The 20,683-nt window shown below is 42.5% G+C and overlaps 2 protein-coding genes and 2 long non-coding RNA genes across 4 annotated transcripts; all 4 read right to left on the bottom strand.

Moving 5' to 3' along the window:
• Positions 1-2,884: 2,884 nt before the first annotated feature.
• Positions 2,885-4,851, bottom strand: LOC123491531. Its single transcript, XM_045222375.1, has 9 exons — positions 4,797-4,851; positions 4,627-4,707; positions 4,369-4,518; positions 4,194-4,243; positions 4,003-4,072; positions 3,621-3,719; positions 3,416-3,496; positions 3,224-3,328; positions 2,885-3,042 (listed from the first exon to the last, which is right to left on the bottom strand). The coding sequence occupies exons 3-9, from the start codon at positions 4,480-4,482 to the stop codon at positions 2,911-2,913; spliced, it is 651 nt and encodes a 216-aa protein (XP_045078310.1). The 5' UTR covers positions 4,483-4,518; positions 4,627-4,707; positions 4,797-4,851; the 3' UTR covers positions 2,885-2,910.
• A 4-nt stretch (positions 4,852-4,855) lies between these two features.
• Positions 4,856-5,332, bottom strand: LOC123491532. The gene is made up of 3 exons (XR_006661362.1): positions 5,244-5,332; positions 5,069-5,152; positions 4,856-4,943 (listed from the first exon to the last, which is right to left on the bottom strand). It is a non-coding gene; the product is annotated as an uncharacterized LOC123491532 (long non-coding RNA).
• Positions 5,333-15,079: 9,747 nt separating this feature from the next.
• On the bottom strand, positions 15,080-17,962 carry LOC121580197. The gene is made up of 10 exons (XM_041895256.2): positions 17,841-17,962; positions 17,638-17,718; positions 17,287-17,523; positions 17,001-17,059; positions 16,520-16,589; positions 16,343-16,432; positions 15,800-15,898; positions 15,589-15,672; positions 15,403-15,507; positions 15,080-15,163 (listed from the first exon to the last, which is right to left on the bottom strand). Exons 1-10 carry the CDS (start codon positions 17,919-17,921, stop codon positions 15,080-15,082), a joined length of 990 nt encoding a protein of 329 aa, XP_041751190.2. The 5' UTR covers positions 17,922-17,962.
• A 1,731-nt stretch (positions 17,963-19,693) lies between these two features.
• On the bottom strand, positions 19,694-20,365 carry LOC121580198. Its single transcript, XR_006661312.1, has 3 exons — positions 20,122-20,365; positions 19,903-20,001; positions 19,694-19,735 (listed from the first exon to the last, which is right to left on the bottom strand). It is a non-coding gene; the product is annotated as an uncharacterized LOC121580198 (long non-coding RNA).
• Between the last annotated feature and the right edge of the window lie 318 nt (positions 20,366-20,683).

Consider the following 20,683-nt stretch of genomic DNA (forward strand, 5'->3'; position numbering starts at 1 on the left):
ATTCGTCATTCAAGACGTTTCTTTCCAAGGTGTCTTGCTAATGACAACATTGCCTGCGATGTTGATGAATTTCTCTGGCCAGATCCAGCTAGGCGAAGAGACAATGTCTAGTTATTTTTTTAATTTTTTTGAACTTACAATACGTAAAGTGACGTTTGGTTACAGTATTATGAATCTCCATGTCAACATTTTGGGCGTGTTGAGAAATAAATGAGTTTCTTCAGTCTGCAACATTGGTCTTGTGTAGTGTTTGGTGAATTTACATTATATTTGTACTTTGTTGAGAGTAGCCTACTCTAATCATAGGGAAGTAGAAGTGCTAAAAGTGTTTTAGGTTTATCACAGCAGAGTGTAACTCGTGCAAACAGAGTATAGTAATGTGAAACGTGTGTGTTTCATATGGTAACAAAGTGTGGTTTTTAAAAAGAAGTGTATAGTTTTACAAGAGTGTTTAATTTTGCAAAGGATCTGTAGTGTTTTGCTAATTGGGTGTGTGGTTGTGCTAATTGTGTGTAGTGTTTTGAAAACACGGGCCCTGTTTTGAAAATCGTGCTTAAGCAATCAAAAAAAAACTGTAAATTTTGAGGGTATCAACAGTGTCAGCCTCTCTACTGTTGATCGTGTCCTCAAGCGCAACAGACTGCGCATGAAACAGCTATACAGAGTGCCCTTTGATCGCAACTCAGACAGAGTCAAAGAGCAAAGATTCCAGTATGTACAGGTTGGCATATATCCAGACACATTCAATGTTGATTACTCTAAGTAGTGATTTACTGTAGTGGCCTAAATCACTTTTTCCGTATCACTTACAAAACTATATCTATTTCTACAGAGGGTTTTTCAACTGGATGCAATGGAAAGACCCCATCAATACATCTACATGGATGAAGCTGGGTTTAATCTCACCAAAAGGAGAAGGAGAGGCCGTAATGTGATTGGCCATCGGGCCATTGTTGGTGTTCCTGGGCAGCGTGGTGGCAATGTCACATTATGTGCTGCCATCAGCAATCATGGGGTTGTCCACCATCATGCCAACCTGGGGCCCTACAACACTCACCAGCTCCTCATTTTCCTCAATCACATGCGAGATGCTTTGTTAGGGCAGCAGGATGAGCATCCCATCTATGTTGTTGTTTGGGACAATGTGAGTTTTCACAGAGCCCTCCAGGTTAGAGAGTGGTACAATATGAACCAAGGTTTTATCAATTTTTGCCTTCCACCGTACTCCCCTTTCCTAAACCCCATTGAGGAATTATTCTCCTCATGGCGGTGGAAGGTATATGAACGCCAACCTTACACCAGGGTAAATCTCCTGCAAGCCATGGGACTTGCCTGTGGTGACATAGGTGTGGAGGCATGCCAAGCCTGGATACGGCATGCCAGGGTTTTTTCCCCCGTTGCCTGGCCAGACAAAATGTGGCCTGTGATGTGGAAGAAGTCCTGTGGCCTGACCCAGTACGGAGACATGATGCTGTTGCTGAGTAATGCACTTATTTGTATATTTTTGTACTTTATTTTTACATGGGCTTACTGTACACAAGTGGCAAACGCATAAGATTTCTGTTTGTTTTTACAAGTGCTACATGTAAATGCACAAGATTTCTGTTTTGTCTTTTTGTACAAGTGCTAAATGCACAGGTTTTTTTTTGTTTTGCAACATGCATTTAGCCTACAGTGAACAATAAACATTTATTTCTCCAGCTTCATGTCCTGAGCATTGTGTTTTCTATTTTTCTACGTAGTGTTTAGTGACTGTTCAGTAGTGTTTTTAATTTTGATTGACTCGGGGCACGATTTGACAACATAGTTCAGTTTTGAGCACAGATTGAACTGTTTTGAGGTGAAAGTTTGGTTTTGCAAGAAGAGTCTGAGGTTTTGTGAATGTAGCTTGAAAATTGGGTTTTGTGTTCACAGTTAAGAGAAAATGAGAGCAGCTTTCAAGAAATGTGTCTTAGCAATCGAGAAAAACTGTAATATAGAGTTCGGATAGTGAGAAGTAACTTTCAAGACTGAAGCAATTGTGCCCTATAGTGGTCGACTTTATACTGTACCAGGTTACAACACAACTAACATACACTGAGTGTACAAAACATTAGGAACACCTGCTCTTTCCATGACATAGACTGACCAGGTCAATTCAGGTGAAAGCTATGATCCTTTGAACGGCGTATGGTAGTAGGTGTATCATGAATGGTCCACCACCCAAAGGTCATTCAGCCAACTTTACACAACTGTGGGAAGCATTGGAGTCAACATGGGCCAGAATCCCTTTGGAATGCTTTCGACACCTTGTAGAGTCCATGCCCCGACAAATTGAGGCTGTTCTGAGCAACAGGGGGTGCAACTCAATATTAGCAAGGTGTTCTTAATGTTTTGTACACTCAGTGTATGTAGGCCTACATGTTTTTAAATAGTACAGTATCACACATCACAGTACAATGCCATAAAGTGTGGGCCTGTAGTACATGTAAATCAACTTAAAGTTGGTTTTTATTTCCATAAGCAAAGAATAAAGCATAATTGTTCATGTAATATTAGCCTCATAACAATAACAGGAATAGTAAATAGTGATGAAATAATCAAATAAATGAAAAGACAGAGACAAATGCTTTTGAACTACTATTTATTTTATTTAAAAATGTCAAATTCAGTGCAAAGTATAGATCCCTGTTAGGTGGCAAAGTGTCACAAGAATCCTGTGGGGAGAGAAAACAAGAGAATACATTCATTTAATGGGTGTTAACTAATCAGGGTTCAACGAAGCACTTCAAGTCCTCAACTCCATAGAGAGAGAGAGAGAGAGAGAGAGAGAGAGAGAGAGAGAGAGAGAGAGAGAGAGAGAGAGAGAGAGAGAGAGAGAGAGAGAGAGAGAGAGAGAGTGGCGTGGCCCTTCAGGTCTCTGCAGTAGGACTACATGCTGGCCATGAGGTACTCCAGGTGGTACTCCAGGAGGCTGGAGAGCTCAGTGACCAGAGACTCTCGGTTAAAGTACCAGGCCAGCTGCTGCCCAAACATGTCATCTAGCAGAGCCATCAGCCCGCCCTGAAGGGAACCCCACACAACACATAGAAAATGGCTATGAGCTACTAGCTTATCAAGAGGAGAGAGACAATGAGAGTTACTCCCCCTAAAACGGAATTGAAACCCTGTTAATCAGGAACGAGTAAAGAGGAAGTAAACTAGTAATAAGGAAGAAAACAGGAAGTAAACTCTTGACTCTTACATTGAGCAGCAACAGGTATCTCTCAGCCTTTGGCTCAATGCTGGCAACAGTGGGCAGGAAGGAGTACAGGAGAGCGTACAGACGCTCCATGAACCCACCAGGTTGCTAAAGTAAACAGAGGAGAGAAGAGAAATTGAAGTGAAATTGCTAATAGACAGACATCTAAACATTTACCAGCGAGATGCTACTTACCACCATCAGGGATTTCTGAGCTGTCATCATCCCAAACAGCACCAGCTCAAAAAGGACGTCTATCAGGTTAACATGATGGATCTAGGACAAGAAAACACGTTTGGAGAAAATAGGAATAATTTCAAATAGATCAGCTACTGTTCCGTATAAAAGACATGCATGTGGAAGAACTCAAAGTGAGACTTGAAAGAGTTAATGAACTCACCTTTGCCTCAGCCAGCTCCCTCTCAATGTCAATCTGCTTGGAGGGGTCACTCAGGTAGTTCACAAAGTCGTTATAGGCACGGATGAATTCGGCCTCATCCTATCACAAAGCAAAGAGCAGTGATGTTAGTGCACAGAACACATTTCCCACGAGGATGCTCTCTTTCCCTTGAAGGACAATGAGTTAGTGAGCTACCATCTGGTGGACCTGAACCAGTGCACCCAGTAGGACCTTTCCCGCCACAAACAGATGGTTCCTGCTCAGGGTGGAACCGAGCAGGGTCTAGAGAAGAGGGAAGAGTTAGGGTGAGACACCCATCTTCCTCTAGGAGACAGACAGAACAGGAAGACACAGAGAGTCAAAGAAAAGTGGGTCCACTCACAGTAAAGGCCTGGCGCAGGGAGATGAGCCTCAGGCCGATGTCCTCCACTCTCTTGGTGGTAAGGTAGAGGCTGTGGAAGAGAGGGAATGGAGCATGTCAACCAGTACTGTCAATGGGGGATAACAGCATTGTGACCACTATCCTTCAGCATCTGACAAGCCTAGGCTACACACACATTTAGAGGGACTCACTTTAGCAGAGGAACCTCCCTCTCCTCAGGCAGAAGGTCCTCCTCCCAGCCCTACAACAACAGAACAAACATTCAACATCAGTGACCAATGTAATGACATGACAAACAATGGGTCAATCGAAGGATCTTAATGCTACTAGTCAATAGTATGTGTATGTGTGTGTGTAACATCTGACCTCATAGCAGTTGTGGCCCTCAGGCTCTGGCTCAGTGAACTGCTGAGTGGTGGGCGTAGAGACGGAGGCAGCCTCCGACCACGCCGAGAAGGAGAGCAGCCCATCCAGCCCCATGTGGAGAGTGGCGTACGCCACCGAGACATCCGTTTGCTGCTCAAAACACACACACACAACACACGTTATTAGAAAACAAACCATATCTAATGGAAAAATTCCCTGTAATTTCTATTCTATATACATAGGAAATTGTTTATTTACCTGGTAGCAGCCAAGCGTCACGGCCACAGACGTCTCGTGGCGGAGGTGAGACGCATACTGGGTCACCCTGCCAGCCACATACTGACAGAGAGAAACGACATGTTAAGGCCAAATGGAGTAAGTGAAGAAAAGCCTAATCTAATACTAATTCAGTAGTATTTACATCTTACCTGGATCCAAGAGATGGACTGCACCTTGGTGGCACAGTAGGGGATGCCCTCTGGACTAAGTATGTTTGTCTCCTTGGAGATGGCCCACATCAGTTGAGTCTCCAGGCCTCGAACCCTACTCGCATGGTGCATCCTCACCACCACCTGCTGTGGAGTGAAACAACAAGACAACATCAACAAAACAATATCAGCCATCGCTGTAACATATTTCCATCAAGATCACATGACACTGACAATGTAGATTAGGATTAGGTAGTGACAAAGACACATACCTGGGATCCCCCACGCATGTAGGTGATAATGGGGCTGATGAACTGGAAAGTTCTCCAAGCTTCAGCCACCGGACCGGCATTGTTCTGCACAAGAGGGGGTTGACATTACAATACATTCAGGTTAGAAACAGCAAACACTGCAACAGTGATGTGACTGTGTGTGTGGGTCGCTTACCCTGATCACAACAGGCCCACAGTACAGGGAGCTAAACCTAATCGGTATCAACTGCCAATTACCAGTGGCCTCCTAAAGCAGAAAGCAGACAACAACGATTTTTAGAATGTCAAAGTGACACAAATTGAATATCTGGGATACTTTTCAAACTTTCTGAAAATTGTACCTCAAGGAGAGTCGGCACATCTGGCACCTCCTCAAGGATGGCTGGCAGCAGTGGTACATCCGGCACATCATCCAATGGCACAACCAACTGGACCTCATCCAGGACAGTTGATTCTAAAATTAGGAACATTGGAATACAAACAAACAAATGTTAGGATGTAAAACGTAGCGAGCTAGCTAGTACTACTAGTTCAAAAGTGCATCTCTTAGCAAAAGTTACTAAAGTTAACGTTAGCTTGCAAGTATGGATTACAGAAATACACAACATTTCACAAATTACATTTATATTGTTAAATGTGGTAAAATAAGAAGTTTAAACTCAACATACCCTCTTCGAAGTCGATGTCGCTGTCCACCTCCCGACGATTGCGAACCCTGCAAAACGGAAAAAGACAACAAAAACAACCCACAAATGAATTTGAACAACCTGTCGACGCAGTAGACCGCCGACGTCCACGCACTCTCTCCATCAATTTTGAAAAGCACCCAGGCATTTTCCAGTCGAATTTTCAGTCTCAGGTCTCAAAAATCAGTCAAGTTTGTTGTTGTTGAACAGCAAACTGAAGTTATTGTTGTTTTCGAACAGAAAACGTTCAATAGAACGCCGAGATGTTCTATCGGTTAGATGTCTCTTGGCAACACATATTTCTGAAAATTGTTGTTTACAAAATGGACAGCTGTGTTGCCATAGAAATGAGTTTGGAACTCTATGGTTACCATTAGAATTCTATAAAAATTCCATTCCATGAGTTTGGAACTCTATGGTTACCATTAGAATTCTATAAAAATGCCATTCCTAGTCATCATTCTAATTCTATTGACCCTATTTTGTCACCAGAGGATTTCCTATGTTGTTGGTATAATATAAAACAAAAACACCAAATGTTATTTTTAAGTCACTAGCTAGGTCAATGGCCCATTGACATGTTTTAGCATGCTTCATGGAAGTTGTTGTTGTTGTTGAACTTCTGAAAGTCTTTGCTTTGGCTCAACGGATAATAAAGTATTGTGGAGCACAGACAACCCGGTTTAAAATATATTGACCAAATTCAGACAAGGGGGGCAAAGCCACAGCCCACTGAGGTAGGAGAGCACTGAAGTATCTGCATAATAATAATCCACATCTCTTTTATAAACAGGATAGTATCATTGATTATATAAAAGTGCATGTATGAATAAGTCTGATTGACCTTTTTTCATGGCAGGTTCACCTTCTGAAGCCGGACGAGGTTCCCAAAGCGTGCTGCGCACCCACCAAGCTCAGTCCCATCTCCGTACTTTTCTGTGACGACAACAACAACAATGTGATCCTAAAGAAGCATCACAACATGGTGGTCAAGACCTGTGGATGCCTGTGACATCTGTGGTAGCCCATCTATTCTACATCATTTTTATAAACTTGACTACCATTGTTCCAAAAGATACAAACGGGGTAATATACCTTGCAACCAGCAGTTGATAGCAATAATCTGGCAATATGTGTATAAATAGTATGTACAGTGGGGAGAACAAGTATTTGATACACTGGCGATTTTGCAGGTTTTCCTACTTACAAAGCATGTAGAGGTCTGTCATTTTTTATCATAGGTACACTTCAACTGTGAGAGACGGAATCTAAAACAAAAATCCAGAAAATCACATTGTATGATTTTTAAGTAATTAATTTGCATTTTATTGCATGACATAAGTATTTGATATCCTACCAACCAGTAAGAATTCCGGCTCTCACAGACCTGTTAGTTTTTCTTTAAGAAGCCCTCCTGTTCTCCACTCATTATCTGTATTAACTGCACCTGTTTGAACTCGTTACCTGTTTAAAAGACACCTGTCCACACACTCAATCAAACAGACTCCAACCTCTCCACAATGGCCAAGACCAGAGAGCTGTGTAAGGACATCAGGGATAAAATTGTAGACCTGCACAAGGCTGGGATGGGCTACAGGACAATAGGCAAGCAGCTTGGTGAGAAGGCAACAACTGTTGGCGCAATTATTAGAAAATGGAAGAAGTTCAAGATGACGGTCAATCACCCTCGGTCTGGGGCTCCATGCAAGATCTCACCTCGTGGGGCATCAATGATCATGAGGAAGGTGAGGGATCAGCCCAGAACTACACAGCAGGACCTGGTCAATGACCTGAAGAGAGCTGGGACCACAGTCTCAAGAAAACCATTAGTAACACACTACGCCGTCATGGATTAAAATCCTGCAGTGCACGCAAGGTCCCCCTGCTCAAGCCAGCGCATGTCCAGGCCCGTCTGAAGTTTGCCAATGACAATCTGGATGATCCAGAGGAGGAATGGAAGAAGGTCATGTGGTCTGATGAGACAATAATATAGCTTTTTGTCTAAACTCCACTCGCCGTGTTTGGAGGAAGAAGAAGGATGAGTACAACCCCAAGAACACCATCCCAACCGTGAAGCATGGAGGTGGAAACATCATTCTTTGGGGATGCTTTTCTGCAAAGGGGACAGGACGACTGCACCGTATTGAGGGGAGGATGGATGGGGCCATGTATCGCGAGATCTTGGCCAACAACCTCCTTCCCTCAGTAAGAGCATTGAAGATGGGTCGTGGCTGGGTCTTCCAGCATGACAACGACCCGAAACACACAGCCAGGGCAACTAAGGAGTGGCTCCGTAAGAAGCATCTCAAGGTCCTGGAGTGGCCTAGCCAGTCTCCAGACCTGAACCTAATAGAAAATCTTTGGAGGGGAGCTGAAAGTCCGTATTGCCCAGCGACAGCCCCGAAACCTGAAGGATCTGGAGAAGGTCTGTATGGAGGAGTGGGCCAAAATCCCTGCTGCAGTGTGTGCAAACCTGGTCAAGACCTACAGGAAATGTATGATCTCTGTAATTGCAAACAAAGGTTTCTGTACCAAATATTAAGTTCTGCTTTTCTGATGTATCAAATACTTATGTCATGCAATAAAATGCAAATTAATTACTTAAAAATCATACAATGTGATTTTCTGGAATTTAAAAAAAAATTACAGACCTCTACATGCTTTGTAAGTAGGAAAACCTGCAAAATCGGCAGTGTATCAAATACTTGTTCTCCCCACTGTATCTACACTGAACAAAAATATGAACGCAACAATTTCAAAATTTTTACTGAGTTACAGTTCATATAAGGAAATCAGTCAATTAAAATATATTCTTTAGGCCCTAATCTATGGATTTCACATGACTGGGAGTACAGATGTGCATCTGTTGGTCACAGATACCTTTTTAAATAAAGATAGGTGCATGGATCAGAAAGCCAGTCAGTATCTGGTGTGACCGCCATTTGCCTCATGCAGCGGGACACATCTCCTTAGCATAGAGTTGATCAAGCTGTTGATTGAGGCCTGTAGAATGTTGTCCCACTCCTCTTCGATGGTTTTGCGAAGTTGCTGGATACTGGCAGGAACTGAAACACGCTGTCATGCACGTCGATCCAGAGTATTCCAAACATGCTCAATGTGTGAGATGTCTTGTGAATATGCAGGCCATGGAAGAATTGTGACATTTTCAGCTTCCAGGAATTGTGTACAGATCCTTGCGACATGGGACTGTGCATTATCATGCTGAAATATGAGGTGATGGCGGCTGTTGAATGGCACAACAATGGGCCTCAGGATCTCGTCACGGTATCTCTGTGCATTCAAATTGCCATCGATAAAATGCAATTGTGTTTGTTGTCCGTAGCGTATGCCTGCCCATACCGTAATCCCACTGCCACCATGGGGCACTCTGTTCACAACATTGACATCAATAAACCACTCGGCAACGCGACGCGAGATTCATCCGTGAAGAGCACACTTATTCAACATGCCAGGGGCCATCGAAGGTGAGCATTTGCCCACTGAAGTCAGTTACGATGCCGAACTGCAGTCAGGTCAAGACCCTGGTGAGTACAACGAGCACGCAGATGGGCTTCCCTGCAACTTTTTCTTACAGTTTGTGCAGAAATTCTTCAGTTGTGCAATCTCACAGTTTCATCAGCTATCCAGGTGTCTGATCTTAGACGATCCCGCAGGTGAAGAAGCTGGATGTGGAGGTCCTGGGCTGGCGTGCTTACACGTGGTCTGCGGTTGTGAGGCCAGTTGCACTTACGGCCAAATTCTCTAAAACGACATTGGAGGCGGCTTATGGTAGAGAAATGAACATTAAATTCTCTTGCAACAGCTCTGGTGGCCATTCCTGCAGTCAGCATGCCAACTGCATGCTCCCTGAAAACTTGAGACATCTGTGACATTGTGTCGTGTGGCACAAGGTGTGCTGTTTAATCAGCTTCTTGATATGCCACACCTGTCAGGCGGATGGATTATCTTGGCAAAGGAGAAATACTCACTAACAGGGATGTAAACAAATTGGTGCACCAAATCTGAGAGAAATAAGGTTTTTGTGCGAATGGAGAATTTCTGGGATCTTTTATTTCAGCTCATGAAACATGGGACCAACACTTTACATGTTGCATTTATATTTTTGTTCAGTATAATATATTGATTATTTAGTGTGAGAATGGTATATGAATAACACCTCCTCCATAAAGAAATCCTAAATTGAGATCTTCACATTGGACTTATAACTATACTTCACTCTTGATTAAACTATTAAAATCTACATTAATTCAGATAACTACATCACCCTTTGTCATATATTCTATGTATCCAATCAAAGCTGTAAAGTACTGTGACATAAGTGCAATGCTAAATTTCTACCCTTTTGATGGCTATGTTGTCTTGTTGAACCATGAATTTCTCATTGTCTCTTTTAGATGTACTACACATGGTTCAATTAAAAAGCTAAATATATGGACTATATATGCGTGGCAAAAATGTGTGCATTTCTTTAATTATACTTTTAACCAGCATACGTTAGTAGCAATGGAAAACACCAAATGAGCTTTTATTTTGCCATTTTCTATATACAGAGGATCCAATACACAGGAATGTGTCATTGTCAACAGATTTCTGGAGGACTGTGTACTGCTATATTTGTAATAAAAGAAACTAGAATATTTATTGTAGAGGTTGATTTGATGCAGAAGTGAGAGTAAATGCCAGTGAACACAGACCTCCATAAACTGATCGACACTCCTATCCTAGACAGTGTCACCCCTCTTCAGCTACATAGCATTGCAGTATATTGGAAATACATTTGAAAATACTTATAAGTATACATTTGTCTGGTATCAGTATAGACGGAATGGCGTTTAACTTGCATTCGGAAGTATTGATTTTCTGCTAGCATTACAAGGCATACATATTCTCTCACACACACAAAACGTAGTCACTGCTTTCCTTCAGAATGGATCAAACAGGCAGAGGAATGCTTTCATATATATTTCTACATTTATTGGAAATGGTCAAATGCAAAAAACAATTGTTACAACGTGGACCCGGAGACTATCAAAAGTGATTTTGGCATTGTTTCGACCAGGGCCTTTTACAGGCAGAACAAGGCTCAGTCTTGGGCAACTAACAAATCCTTTCCATTATGACACCATTCTCAAAGAAAGCAGAAATGATTTGCACAAGAGTGTATGGGAGGAGGTATAGAAAAGAGTAAGGGGGCAAAAGTAGGACAGCGGTACACAGATGAGAAAAAGTAACACCATGAAACTTTTAGACGTGTAACAGTCTAGATGGTATTGAATCAGGAATGAATGAAGGAAGCGGCATAGGGAAAAGGGATGTAGGTAGAGTGGGCTCATAGAAGTAAGATGGGTGCTTCAATAGAGTCTGAAGTTGAGGGGTGGTTGGACATATACATTTACATTTACGTCATTTAGCAGACGCTCTTATCCAGAGCGACTTACAAATAGGTGCATTCACCTTATAGCCAGTGGGATAACCACTTTACAATGTATTTTTTTTTTTGGGGGGTGTAAGGGGGGGGTAGAAGGATTACTTTATCCTATCCCAGGTATTCCTTAAAGAGGTGGGGTTTCAAATAAGATGGGGTGCTGGTGTGCTTCTGCCCCCCCAATGACCCTATTAGGTCATTGTCACACAAATATTCCCACACCCATGTCCAGGGGTCTCAGTGTTTTGTCCCTTGACGCCATTCAGTCCCAGTTGCAGCGCTCAAATCGTGGTCATCGTGTGTCTGTGAATCACAACATGAAAGGCGATGAGTGACAACATTTCCACATATTGAGCCATATGAAATACAGTTGAAGCATAGGGCAAGAGTTTGCTGCTAACATGTATACTCTGAGTCTGAATGAGAAGAGCATCTTAACCCAGCTGTAGGTCCATTGTGTGTGTGTGGTATTTTAAGCCTCAACATCAACCAGCTCTGGAGGTATTGGGGACTTGGGATGCTTGCTGTCAAAGTGCTGCTTGAATGTCTTCGGGTCCGGCATCTGTGTCTGTAAGGGTCAGGTAAGGAATTAAGGATTTCAATGGCTGAGACTGAATTTTCAGGTGACAAAAAATAAGCAAAGCAATAAGATGCATCAAACTACTACACATCACACAGGCCAGTACAATGGACTAGACATGAAAAGAAACCTAAAACCTGAACTCTATCTGAGAAGTAGTTGGTGAACCAGGCGAGGCAGTCATTTGAGAAACCAAGGCTATTTAGTCTGCCAATAAGAATGCAGTGATTGACAGAGTCAAAAGCCTTGGCCAGGTCGATGAAGACGGCTGCACATTACTGTCTTTTATCGATCGCGGTTATTATATCGTTTAGGACATTGAGCGTGGCTGAGGTGCACCCATGACCAGCTCGAAGAGGGGGATGACCGCGGCACCTTTCCAATCTCTGGGGATCTCAGATGATACGAAAGAGAGGTTGAACAGGCTAGTAATAGGGGTTGCGACAATTTCGGCGGCTAATTTTAGAAAGAAAGGGTCCAGATTGTCTAGCCCAGCTGATATGAAACTCCTGAGTGGCGCAGTGGTCTAAGGCACTGCATCGCAGTGCTAACTGTGCCACTAGAGATCCTGGTTCGAATCCAGGCTCTGTCGCAGCCGGCCGCGACCGGGAGACTCATGGGCGGTGCACAATTGCTCCAGGGTAGGTGAGGGAATGGCCGGCAGGGATGTAGCTCAGTTGATAGAGCATGGTGTTTGCAACGCCAGGGTTGTGGGTTCGATTCCCACGGGGGGCCAGTATATTAAAAAAAATATGTATTCACTAACTGTAAGTCGCTCTGGATAAGAGCGTCTGCTAAATGAAGTAAATGTAATATGTAGGGGTCCAGATTTAGCAGCTCTTTCAGGACATCAGCCATCTGAATTTGGGTGAAGGAGAAGCAGCGGAGGGTGCAGAGCTGGTGGCCGGGGTAGGGGTAGCAAAATGCTTATTGAAATTCTCGATTATCGTAGATTTATCGGTGGTGATAGTGTTTCCTAGCCTCAGTGCAGTGGGTAGCTGGGAGGAGGTGCTCTAATTCTCCATGGCCTTTTCAGTGTCCCAAACCTTTTTGTTGTTAGTGCTACAGGATGCACATTTCTGTTTGAAAAAGCTAGCCTTTGCTTTCCTAACTGATTGTGTATATTGGTTCCTGACTTCCCTGAAAAGTTGCATATCGCACGGGCTGTTCGATGCTAATGAAGTGCGCCACAGGATGTTTTTGTGCTGGTCAAGGGCAGTCAAGTCTGGGGTGAACCAGGGGCTATACATGAACTCTAACATTGGTTTCAGTTGGAATGACGGTAAATGACTCAGACATTAATGGCAAATATGGCAAACTGAAACTAAAATAACCAATTTACCTGAGTCTACAATGGCAGAGTCTTAATATAGAGTTCGGATAGTGAGAAGTAACTTTCAAGACTGAAGCAATTGTGCCCTATAGTGGTCGACTTTATACTGTACCAGGTTACAACACAACTAACATACACTGAGTGTACAAAACATTAGGAACACCTGCTCTTTCCATGACATAGACTGACCAGGTCAATTCAGGTGAAAGCTATGATCCTTTGAACGGCGTATGGTAGTAGGTGTATCATGAATGGTCCACCACCCAAAGGTCATTCAGCCAACTTTACACAACTGTGGGAAGCATTGGAGTCAACATGGGCCAGAATCCCTTTGGAATGCTTTCGACACCTTGTAGAGTCCATGCCCCGACAAATTGAGGCTGTTCTGAGCAACAGGGGGTGCAACTCAATATTAGCAAGGTGTTCTTAATGTTTTGTGCACTCAGTGTATGTAGGCCTACATGTTTTTAAATAGTACAGTATCACACATCACAGTACAATGCCATAAAGTGTGGGCCTGTAGTACATGTAAATCAACTTAAAGTTGGTTTTTATTTCCATAAGCAAAGAATAAAGCATAATTGTTCATGTAATATTAGCCTCATAACAACTCCAGGAATAGGAAATAGTGATGAAATAATCAAATAAATGAAAAGACAGAGACAAATGCTTTTGAACTACTATTTATTTTATTTAAAAATGTCAAATTCAGTGCAAAGTATAGATCCCTGTTAGGTGGCAAAGTGTCACAAGAATCCTGTGGGGAGAGAAAACAAGAGAATACATTCATTTAATGGGTGTTAACTAGGGGTGTAACGATTCGTTTTAACAACGATTCGATTTGTATCACGATTCGTGGTTGTCGATATGATTCAAGGACGATATTGGTTCATTTAGAACGATACGATCCGAAACGATTCAGTGACTTGAAATCGATTCAGTAACCTTTTAGCCAAAAATTCAACCAGTGTGACTGAAATAAATACCTGGATACTGGACAGTGCAGGTGAAGTTTCCTAGATTCCTGTTTCTTGTAAGGACCGCAATGGTGGCTTGATAATTTCTCGCTCGTCGGCTTCTCCTCTGTCATCCGCCATGCTATGCTTTGTTGTCTTGGCGCCTTTGCGCTGCTGCTGGCGCAATGACGTCACGGATAGGCAGACTGAATCGAGTAATGTTTAAAGCCTTTATCATTAAAAGTGCTAAGAAAAAACATCCATATAAAGTCTGACGTGCTTAAATCCAATGGGTTATTTCCTAGTATCGATACAATCGATTTATTACATTTTAAAACGATGTTAGATCGATATATGTTGTCCAAAAGGCCAACTTCCGCGAGCACAGATCGATGTAGTTGGATCATAGGAATATAAATCGATACATCGATGTAGTAGATGGATCGTTACACCCCTAGTAAAAACACTCCAGTGCGCAAAACAGGGGCATTGGAAAATACAAGGCACACAGGGAATATTCCCGGCGATACAAAATACATGGAGCTCCACCGAGCTTCTCTCTCCTCCACAATAAACAATCACACACAAAGACAAGGGGGCAGAGGGAACACTTATACAGGTACTAATGAGGGGATATGAACCAGGTGTGTGTAATAAACAAGACAAAACAAATGGAATGATGAGATGAGGAGCGGCAGTGGCTAGAAGGCCGGTGACGACAAACGCCGAAGCCTGCCCGAACAAGGAGAGGGGCAGCCTCGGAGGAAGTTGTGACAGATACTGTATATTTTTGAAAGAATACTATATTTCCCTTGACAGAGTAATGCTGAATGTAAAAAATGGCTCAACTTACCCCACTCTCCCCTACACATGATGTAACATTTGTTTACGATTGACAGATAATGTTTAAATGCAAAACACTTTATTTTGTGATGGGGCCCTCAGCTCAGTTTGGGAACCTTAATCCAGGCTGGACAGCAGGAACTCAACCTGTATTTCTAGATTCCCCATCACCTCCCCGAGAGCCTCTCTGGGCTTTCATAGATTGACTCATTGAGGTTGAAGATGGATTCTAGCCATGCCTTCATCTGGCCCTGTTGACAACAGACACATCATCAACTATTATGAGAGAGAGAGAGAGAGAGAGAGAGAGAGAGAGAGAGAGAGAGAGAGAGAGAGAGAGAGAGAGAGAGAGAGAGAGAGAGAGAGAGAGAGAGAGAGAGAGAGAGAGAGAGAGAGAGAGAGAGAGAGAGAGAGAGAGAGAGAGAGAGAGAGAGAGAGAGAGAGAGAGAGAGAGAGAGAGAGAGAGAGAGAGAGAGAGAGACAAATGTACCTTAATGAGGAGGTAGAAGTTCCCAGCAGCCTCTGTCCAGGCTCCTCCAGGAGGGTGAATCCTCATTATGACTTCCAGGAGCAGATAAAGGAAGCTACCAGGCTTCTGGAGAAGGAACAGGGGATATGACAACAGTGTGTATAGCATAGATAAACAACAGGATGTTCCATTCTTAGGGCCACTTACAGATATAGGAAGAGATGTCTTTCCTTCTAGAAGGCTTAGTAGAACGAATTCATAAAAAACATCTGCGAAGTTGATGCGGTCGATCTGAAGTCAAACAAATAGGATAATTACATAATCTTCATTGACAAGCACTTTAGAAAGTCTCATTGAGTAGATGTTAGATGAGAAGACGGTGCCTGCAGCTAACGCTCAAGCTTGTATGTAGACCTACTCCTACGAGAGCCATCTCCTGCTCTAGTCGCTCCCTGTTTGCTGGCTCATTAATGAAGTTCACCAGTAGGTCGTAGGCCTGCTGAAACTGCCTCACATCCTCAAAACAAAACAATCATAAAATTCCTTAAAACTTAGATCATAAACTCAAAGATTCAGGTCTGTAATTCAAAGGGCCTCCGATTGTTTGGCTAGTATGACGTTGAAACTTTTCAACTAAACCCTATGAATCACTGTTGCCTAAAGGTAACCCACTGTGCAAGAGCTGGTTGAATCAATGTTGTATCAATAAAAAATGTCAATGTGATGATGTTGAATCAAAGTGGGAAACTGATTGGATTTGAAAGAAGTCATCAACGTAAGGGAATTTAGTATTTTAACCTAAATCCAATTACGTTAATTTTTGGGGGATTTCACATTGAATTCACATTAGTTGACAACTCAACCAAATGTAAATCAAAACGAGACGTTGAAATGACATCTGTGCCCAGTGGGAACTATATATCTGGTCTGATGAACGTTGCACAATTATGTAATTGGTTACCTGCTGGTTGAGCTCGGATAGTCCACTCAACACCATCCTCCCAGCATGGGTGAGGTAATTGAGGGAGGTACTGTCTGAGGATGTCAGAGCCTGTGAGAACAAGACAGTACATTTACAAATAGTCCAGAAATGTTCATGAAGTGAAATACAAAAGGTGCTAAATTCACATTTTCTCACCTCCATAGCACGTCTGATACCGGCCAGCCTCAGAGAGAAGTTGGTTGTCTCTTGGTTTTCAAAGTAACGCCTGTAAATAGAAATGTTCAATAACAAATGTTCAACCTAAGAAGCTAAAACATCAGTGCCATGAAATGAAGAAATAATTTTATGTTAGCCTATATTATAACTGCAGGATTCAGAAAGACCATACCAATGTAGGATCTTAATTTGATCACTCTTTTGTTGCTGAGAATTTTCCTGCACGGTAGGAAATGCAAACTTGTAGCGTATTTGGAATTTTCAAGTTTGTAATTTCCACTTTGAAATTTTAGACTCGATTTGCCCTAACGAAAAATGTATCCTGTTGCTGCAGGATTATTTTCCCTGCTGTAGCAAACTGTCTCAAATTAAGATCCTACATCTGTATAACTACAATATTGGGCAGATTATTTCAAAGCAAAGGTTTTTACTATAGATGAACACATGAAAGCGAACCCACCGCAACTGGGGCACATCTGCAGCATTATTTTGCTCCTCCACAAACTCCTCCTCAAACTCCTAAAACAGACATCACATTAACTTAAACTCTACTAAACTGCATTTCACCTGCAACATCAACTGAAGCAGACAAAACATTCAGTGGCATCATAACAATACTTTCATCTTGACCTAACAACTTGACCCTTGACAGACAACACAAACCTATCGATACCAAAACAATGACACACACCTGTACACACAAGTACAAATGAAATAAGAATTATTGACTGTAGAAAGAGTTTTACCTGAGGAGTGCTGTCAGGGGTCTGGTCCTGGTCCTGGGTGGAGTGGTAAGGTGGAGGGGGACTGGGAGGGGAATCGGAAGGGAAAGGGGGAGGCGGAGAATTCTGGGGGAACTGGTGAGAGGAGCCAGAGGACGGCTCATGAGGGGTGGTGATGATGTCAGAGGTGGAAAACTGATATGCCATCATCTCATCCCCCCTCTCCTGGTACCCCTCCACTGTGGTGGAGATATCCACCTGCTGTTTAACACACAACATGTGACACTGTCAGCCCAACACTGAAAACAACCATATTGAAAACCCCTCAACCAAACACTGAAATAAATCATAACACAGAGAAACAACGGGGTGTACCTGGGCATCCTCATAATAGGTGAACTCAGACCTCCTCTTGACAAGACAGGACATGAGTCCATGGATCCTTCTACCAAGGAACTAAAAATGAGGCAAGAGATTAGAACGTGTAATTTCATTTTCTGTCAACATGTATTTATTCAAATAGGTAAATGGACATTTGCCACTTTACATTTTTTCTGTGAAAAATTTCCTGACTGTACCTTAATACCAGTCAGCTTCTTGTTGGTGAGGACCACCTGGACGAGACCCTTTAAAAGAGACAGAGAAACATTACATTTCATCCAGGAAATATAAGTAGACCTATAGCATGTGCGTCATTTGACACAAATCAGGTGCATTTGAGACGAAAGACCAGTTGAGAATCTCTCACCCATGGGTCCAGGATTTTTTTCCTGGATGACTCTGCTCCACCACAGCTGCTTCTCCACTCCCCTCACAATGCACAGGTGATGCATGTCCTCTTCATTTTGCTATAAAGAAAAAACTCCTTCAGTCTCCAGACCTCTCTCTATATGTTAGCTGTAGATGTCTATAACATTTGGCAGGCGATTTCAGTTCTGAGTATAATCCCTGGCAGTGATATAGAGCCCACATGATGTTCGTACGACAAGTTTCCCCTAGGTTTCAATTAGGGACAGACATACAAAAGAAAACCCAGAGACAATTGGGAGTTCAAATACACAGGTGTGTTCATAAATGTTAAGAATATGTCTGAAGTACCTGCACTCGTCCATAATGGATATTCCAGTAATGGAAATGAAACGAACCCCAGTTCCCAACCAGCTGCAACTTCTCATAGGGAAAACCAGAGTCTTCCCTATTTGGCTGAAAAAACAAAGACATCCCCTAATTATAGAGATTGCTCTGTGATTAATAAGACACACAATTGTGGAGATAGAGGACATGGTAATGTGTACTATTACTAATCAGCTATGACTGTCTAATAATGTGATTGACTACCTGTGAATGGCTATCTGAAGGTGCTGACAGTTCGTCAAGCACTAGCCTCCCAGCTTCAGTGAGGTGAATGGTAGGCTCCTCAATAACCAATTTGGAAGTCTGTGAAAAAAAGGGAACAGGGTAAAGTAAATTCTCCCTATAAGATCAGATGAGCTTTGGTTAATAATGTGTTTGGTTACCTGTGTGTTTAACACTGCAAGCTCTGTTACCAGCATTCTCCCAGCACGAGTGAGGTAGTAGACTGGTTTGGCCTTGGAGAAGACAGGCTATGAAGACAAGGGAATATGTTTTTTCATTATGTGGTTTTATAGAAAACTAGTGACTTGATGTTAATCTTTAATATCCTCTAAAGACCAGAGAGTATCAGAATGGATAGACTCACAAAGATAGGAACACACAAGGGTCCAGACCAAGGGATTAAAGCCAGACAGGACCGGTGCCCAACCTCCTCATCCACATACTAAGGAACAAGACAGGATTAAATTAAGAGTCAGTTTGAATGATAGACAGGTAGCCTATAGGACTGACAGACTGGAATAGGGAGGATCGCAAGAGGAGGCCACTGCATGATAGATGCTAAGACAATTGGCAGTTGAAATACACATGTCTGTGTTCAAAGGTTAAGGAAACATCTGAGGTACCTGCCTATGAATGGTTACCTGTTCATTTTGAGAGGACAGTTCCTCCCATACCATCCTCCTAGCAGGAGTGAAACTGATGATAATGGGCTGCTCCATTGTGAAAATCTGAGAAAATGAGGGAACAGCTTTAAAGATATCAAAGTATTCTACTAGTGGATACTGAAGGTAATTATCCCTATTAGATCAGATGAGTAATGGTTCATAATCTGAATGGTTACCTGTGTGTTTAACATTGCCATCTCTCTCACCAGCATCCTCCCAGCGTGGGTAAGATAATAAATTGGCTGCAGTTTGACAGGCTATAAAAAAAGGGAATATGTTTACAGAAATGTATTTCCAGAAGTTTCTTTTAGAAAAGTTATGTTTATGTTTAAGCCCCCCTAAAGACCAGAGAGTATCAGAATGGATGGACTTACAGCGTTTGAAACCCACAGAGGTCCAGACCAAGGGATTAAAGCCAGACAGGGCTGCTGCCGAACCTCCTCATCCACGTACTAAGGAACAAGACAGGATCAATTTAAGAGTCAGTTTGAATGATAGACTGGTACTGTATAGGAGTAAAATATTGGCATAGGGAAGATTGCAAGAGGAGGCCACTGCAATGATAATAGTTGAAATACACAGGTCTGAGATATAAATGTTAAGAACATGTCTGAAGTACCTGCAGATGAATGGCTACCTCTTCAAGCTGAGAGGACAGTTCATCCAATACCATCATGCCAGCACGAGAGATGAAAATGTGCTGCTCAATCTTGCAAATCTGTAAGAAAATGAGGGAACAGTTCTAAGGGCATCAAAGTATCCCACTACCATAGTAGATACTGAAGGTAATCCTGCCAATTAGATAAAATGAGCTTTGTCCAATAATCTGCATGGTTACCTCTGTGTTTAACACTGACAGCTCTCTCGCCAGCATCCGTCCAGCATGGGTAAGGTAATAAGTTGGCTGCAGTGTTACAGACTATTACAAAAATAGGGAATATGTTTACAGAAATGTATTTTCATATTGTTCTACAGAAAGCATCATGTTTATGTTTAAGTTACATAAACCAGTCTAAAGACCAAAGAGTATCAGAATGGATGGACTTACAGAGCTGGGAACCCACAGAGGACCAGACCAAGGGATTAAAGCCAGACAGGTCCGCTGCCCAACCTCCTCATCCACATACTAAGGAACAAGACAGGATCAAATTAAAAGTCAGTTTGAATGATAGACAGGTAGCCTATAGGTCTGACAGACTGCTATAGGGAGGATCACAAGAGGAGGCTACTGCATGATAGATTCTGAGACACTACACAGGTCTGTGTTGAAAGGTTAAGGAAACATCTGAGGTACCTGCATATGAATGGCTACCTGTTCATTTTGAGAGGACAGTTCATTCCATACCATCCTCCTAGCAGGAGTGAAACAGATGAAAATGGGCTGCTCCACTGTGAATATC

This window comes from Coregonus clupeaformis, chromosome 8 (assembly GCF_020615455.1).
Source record: "Coregonus clupeaformis isolate EN_2021a chromosome 8, ASM2061545v1, whole genome shotgun sequence".
NCBI lineage: Eukaryota > Metazoa > Chordata > Actinopteri > Salmoniformes > Salmonidae > Coregonus > Coregonus clupeaformis.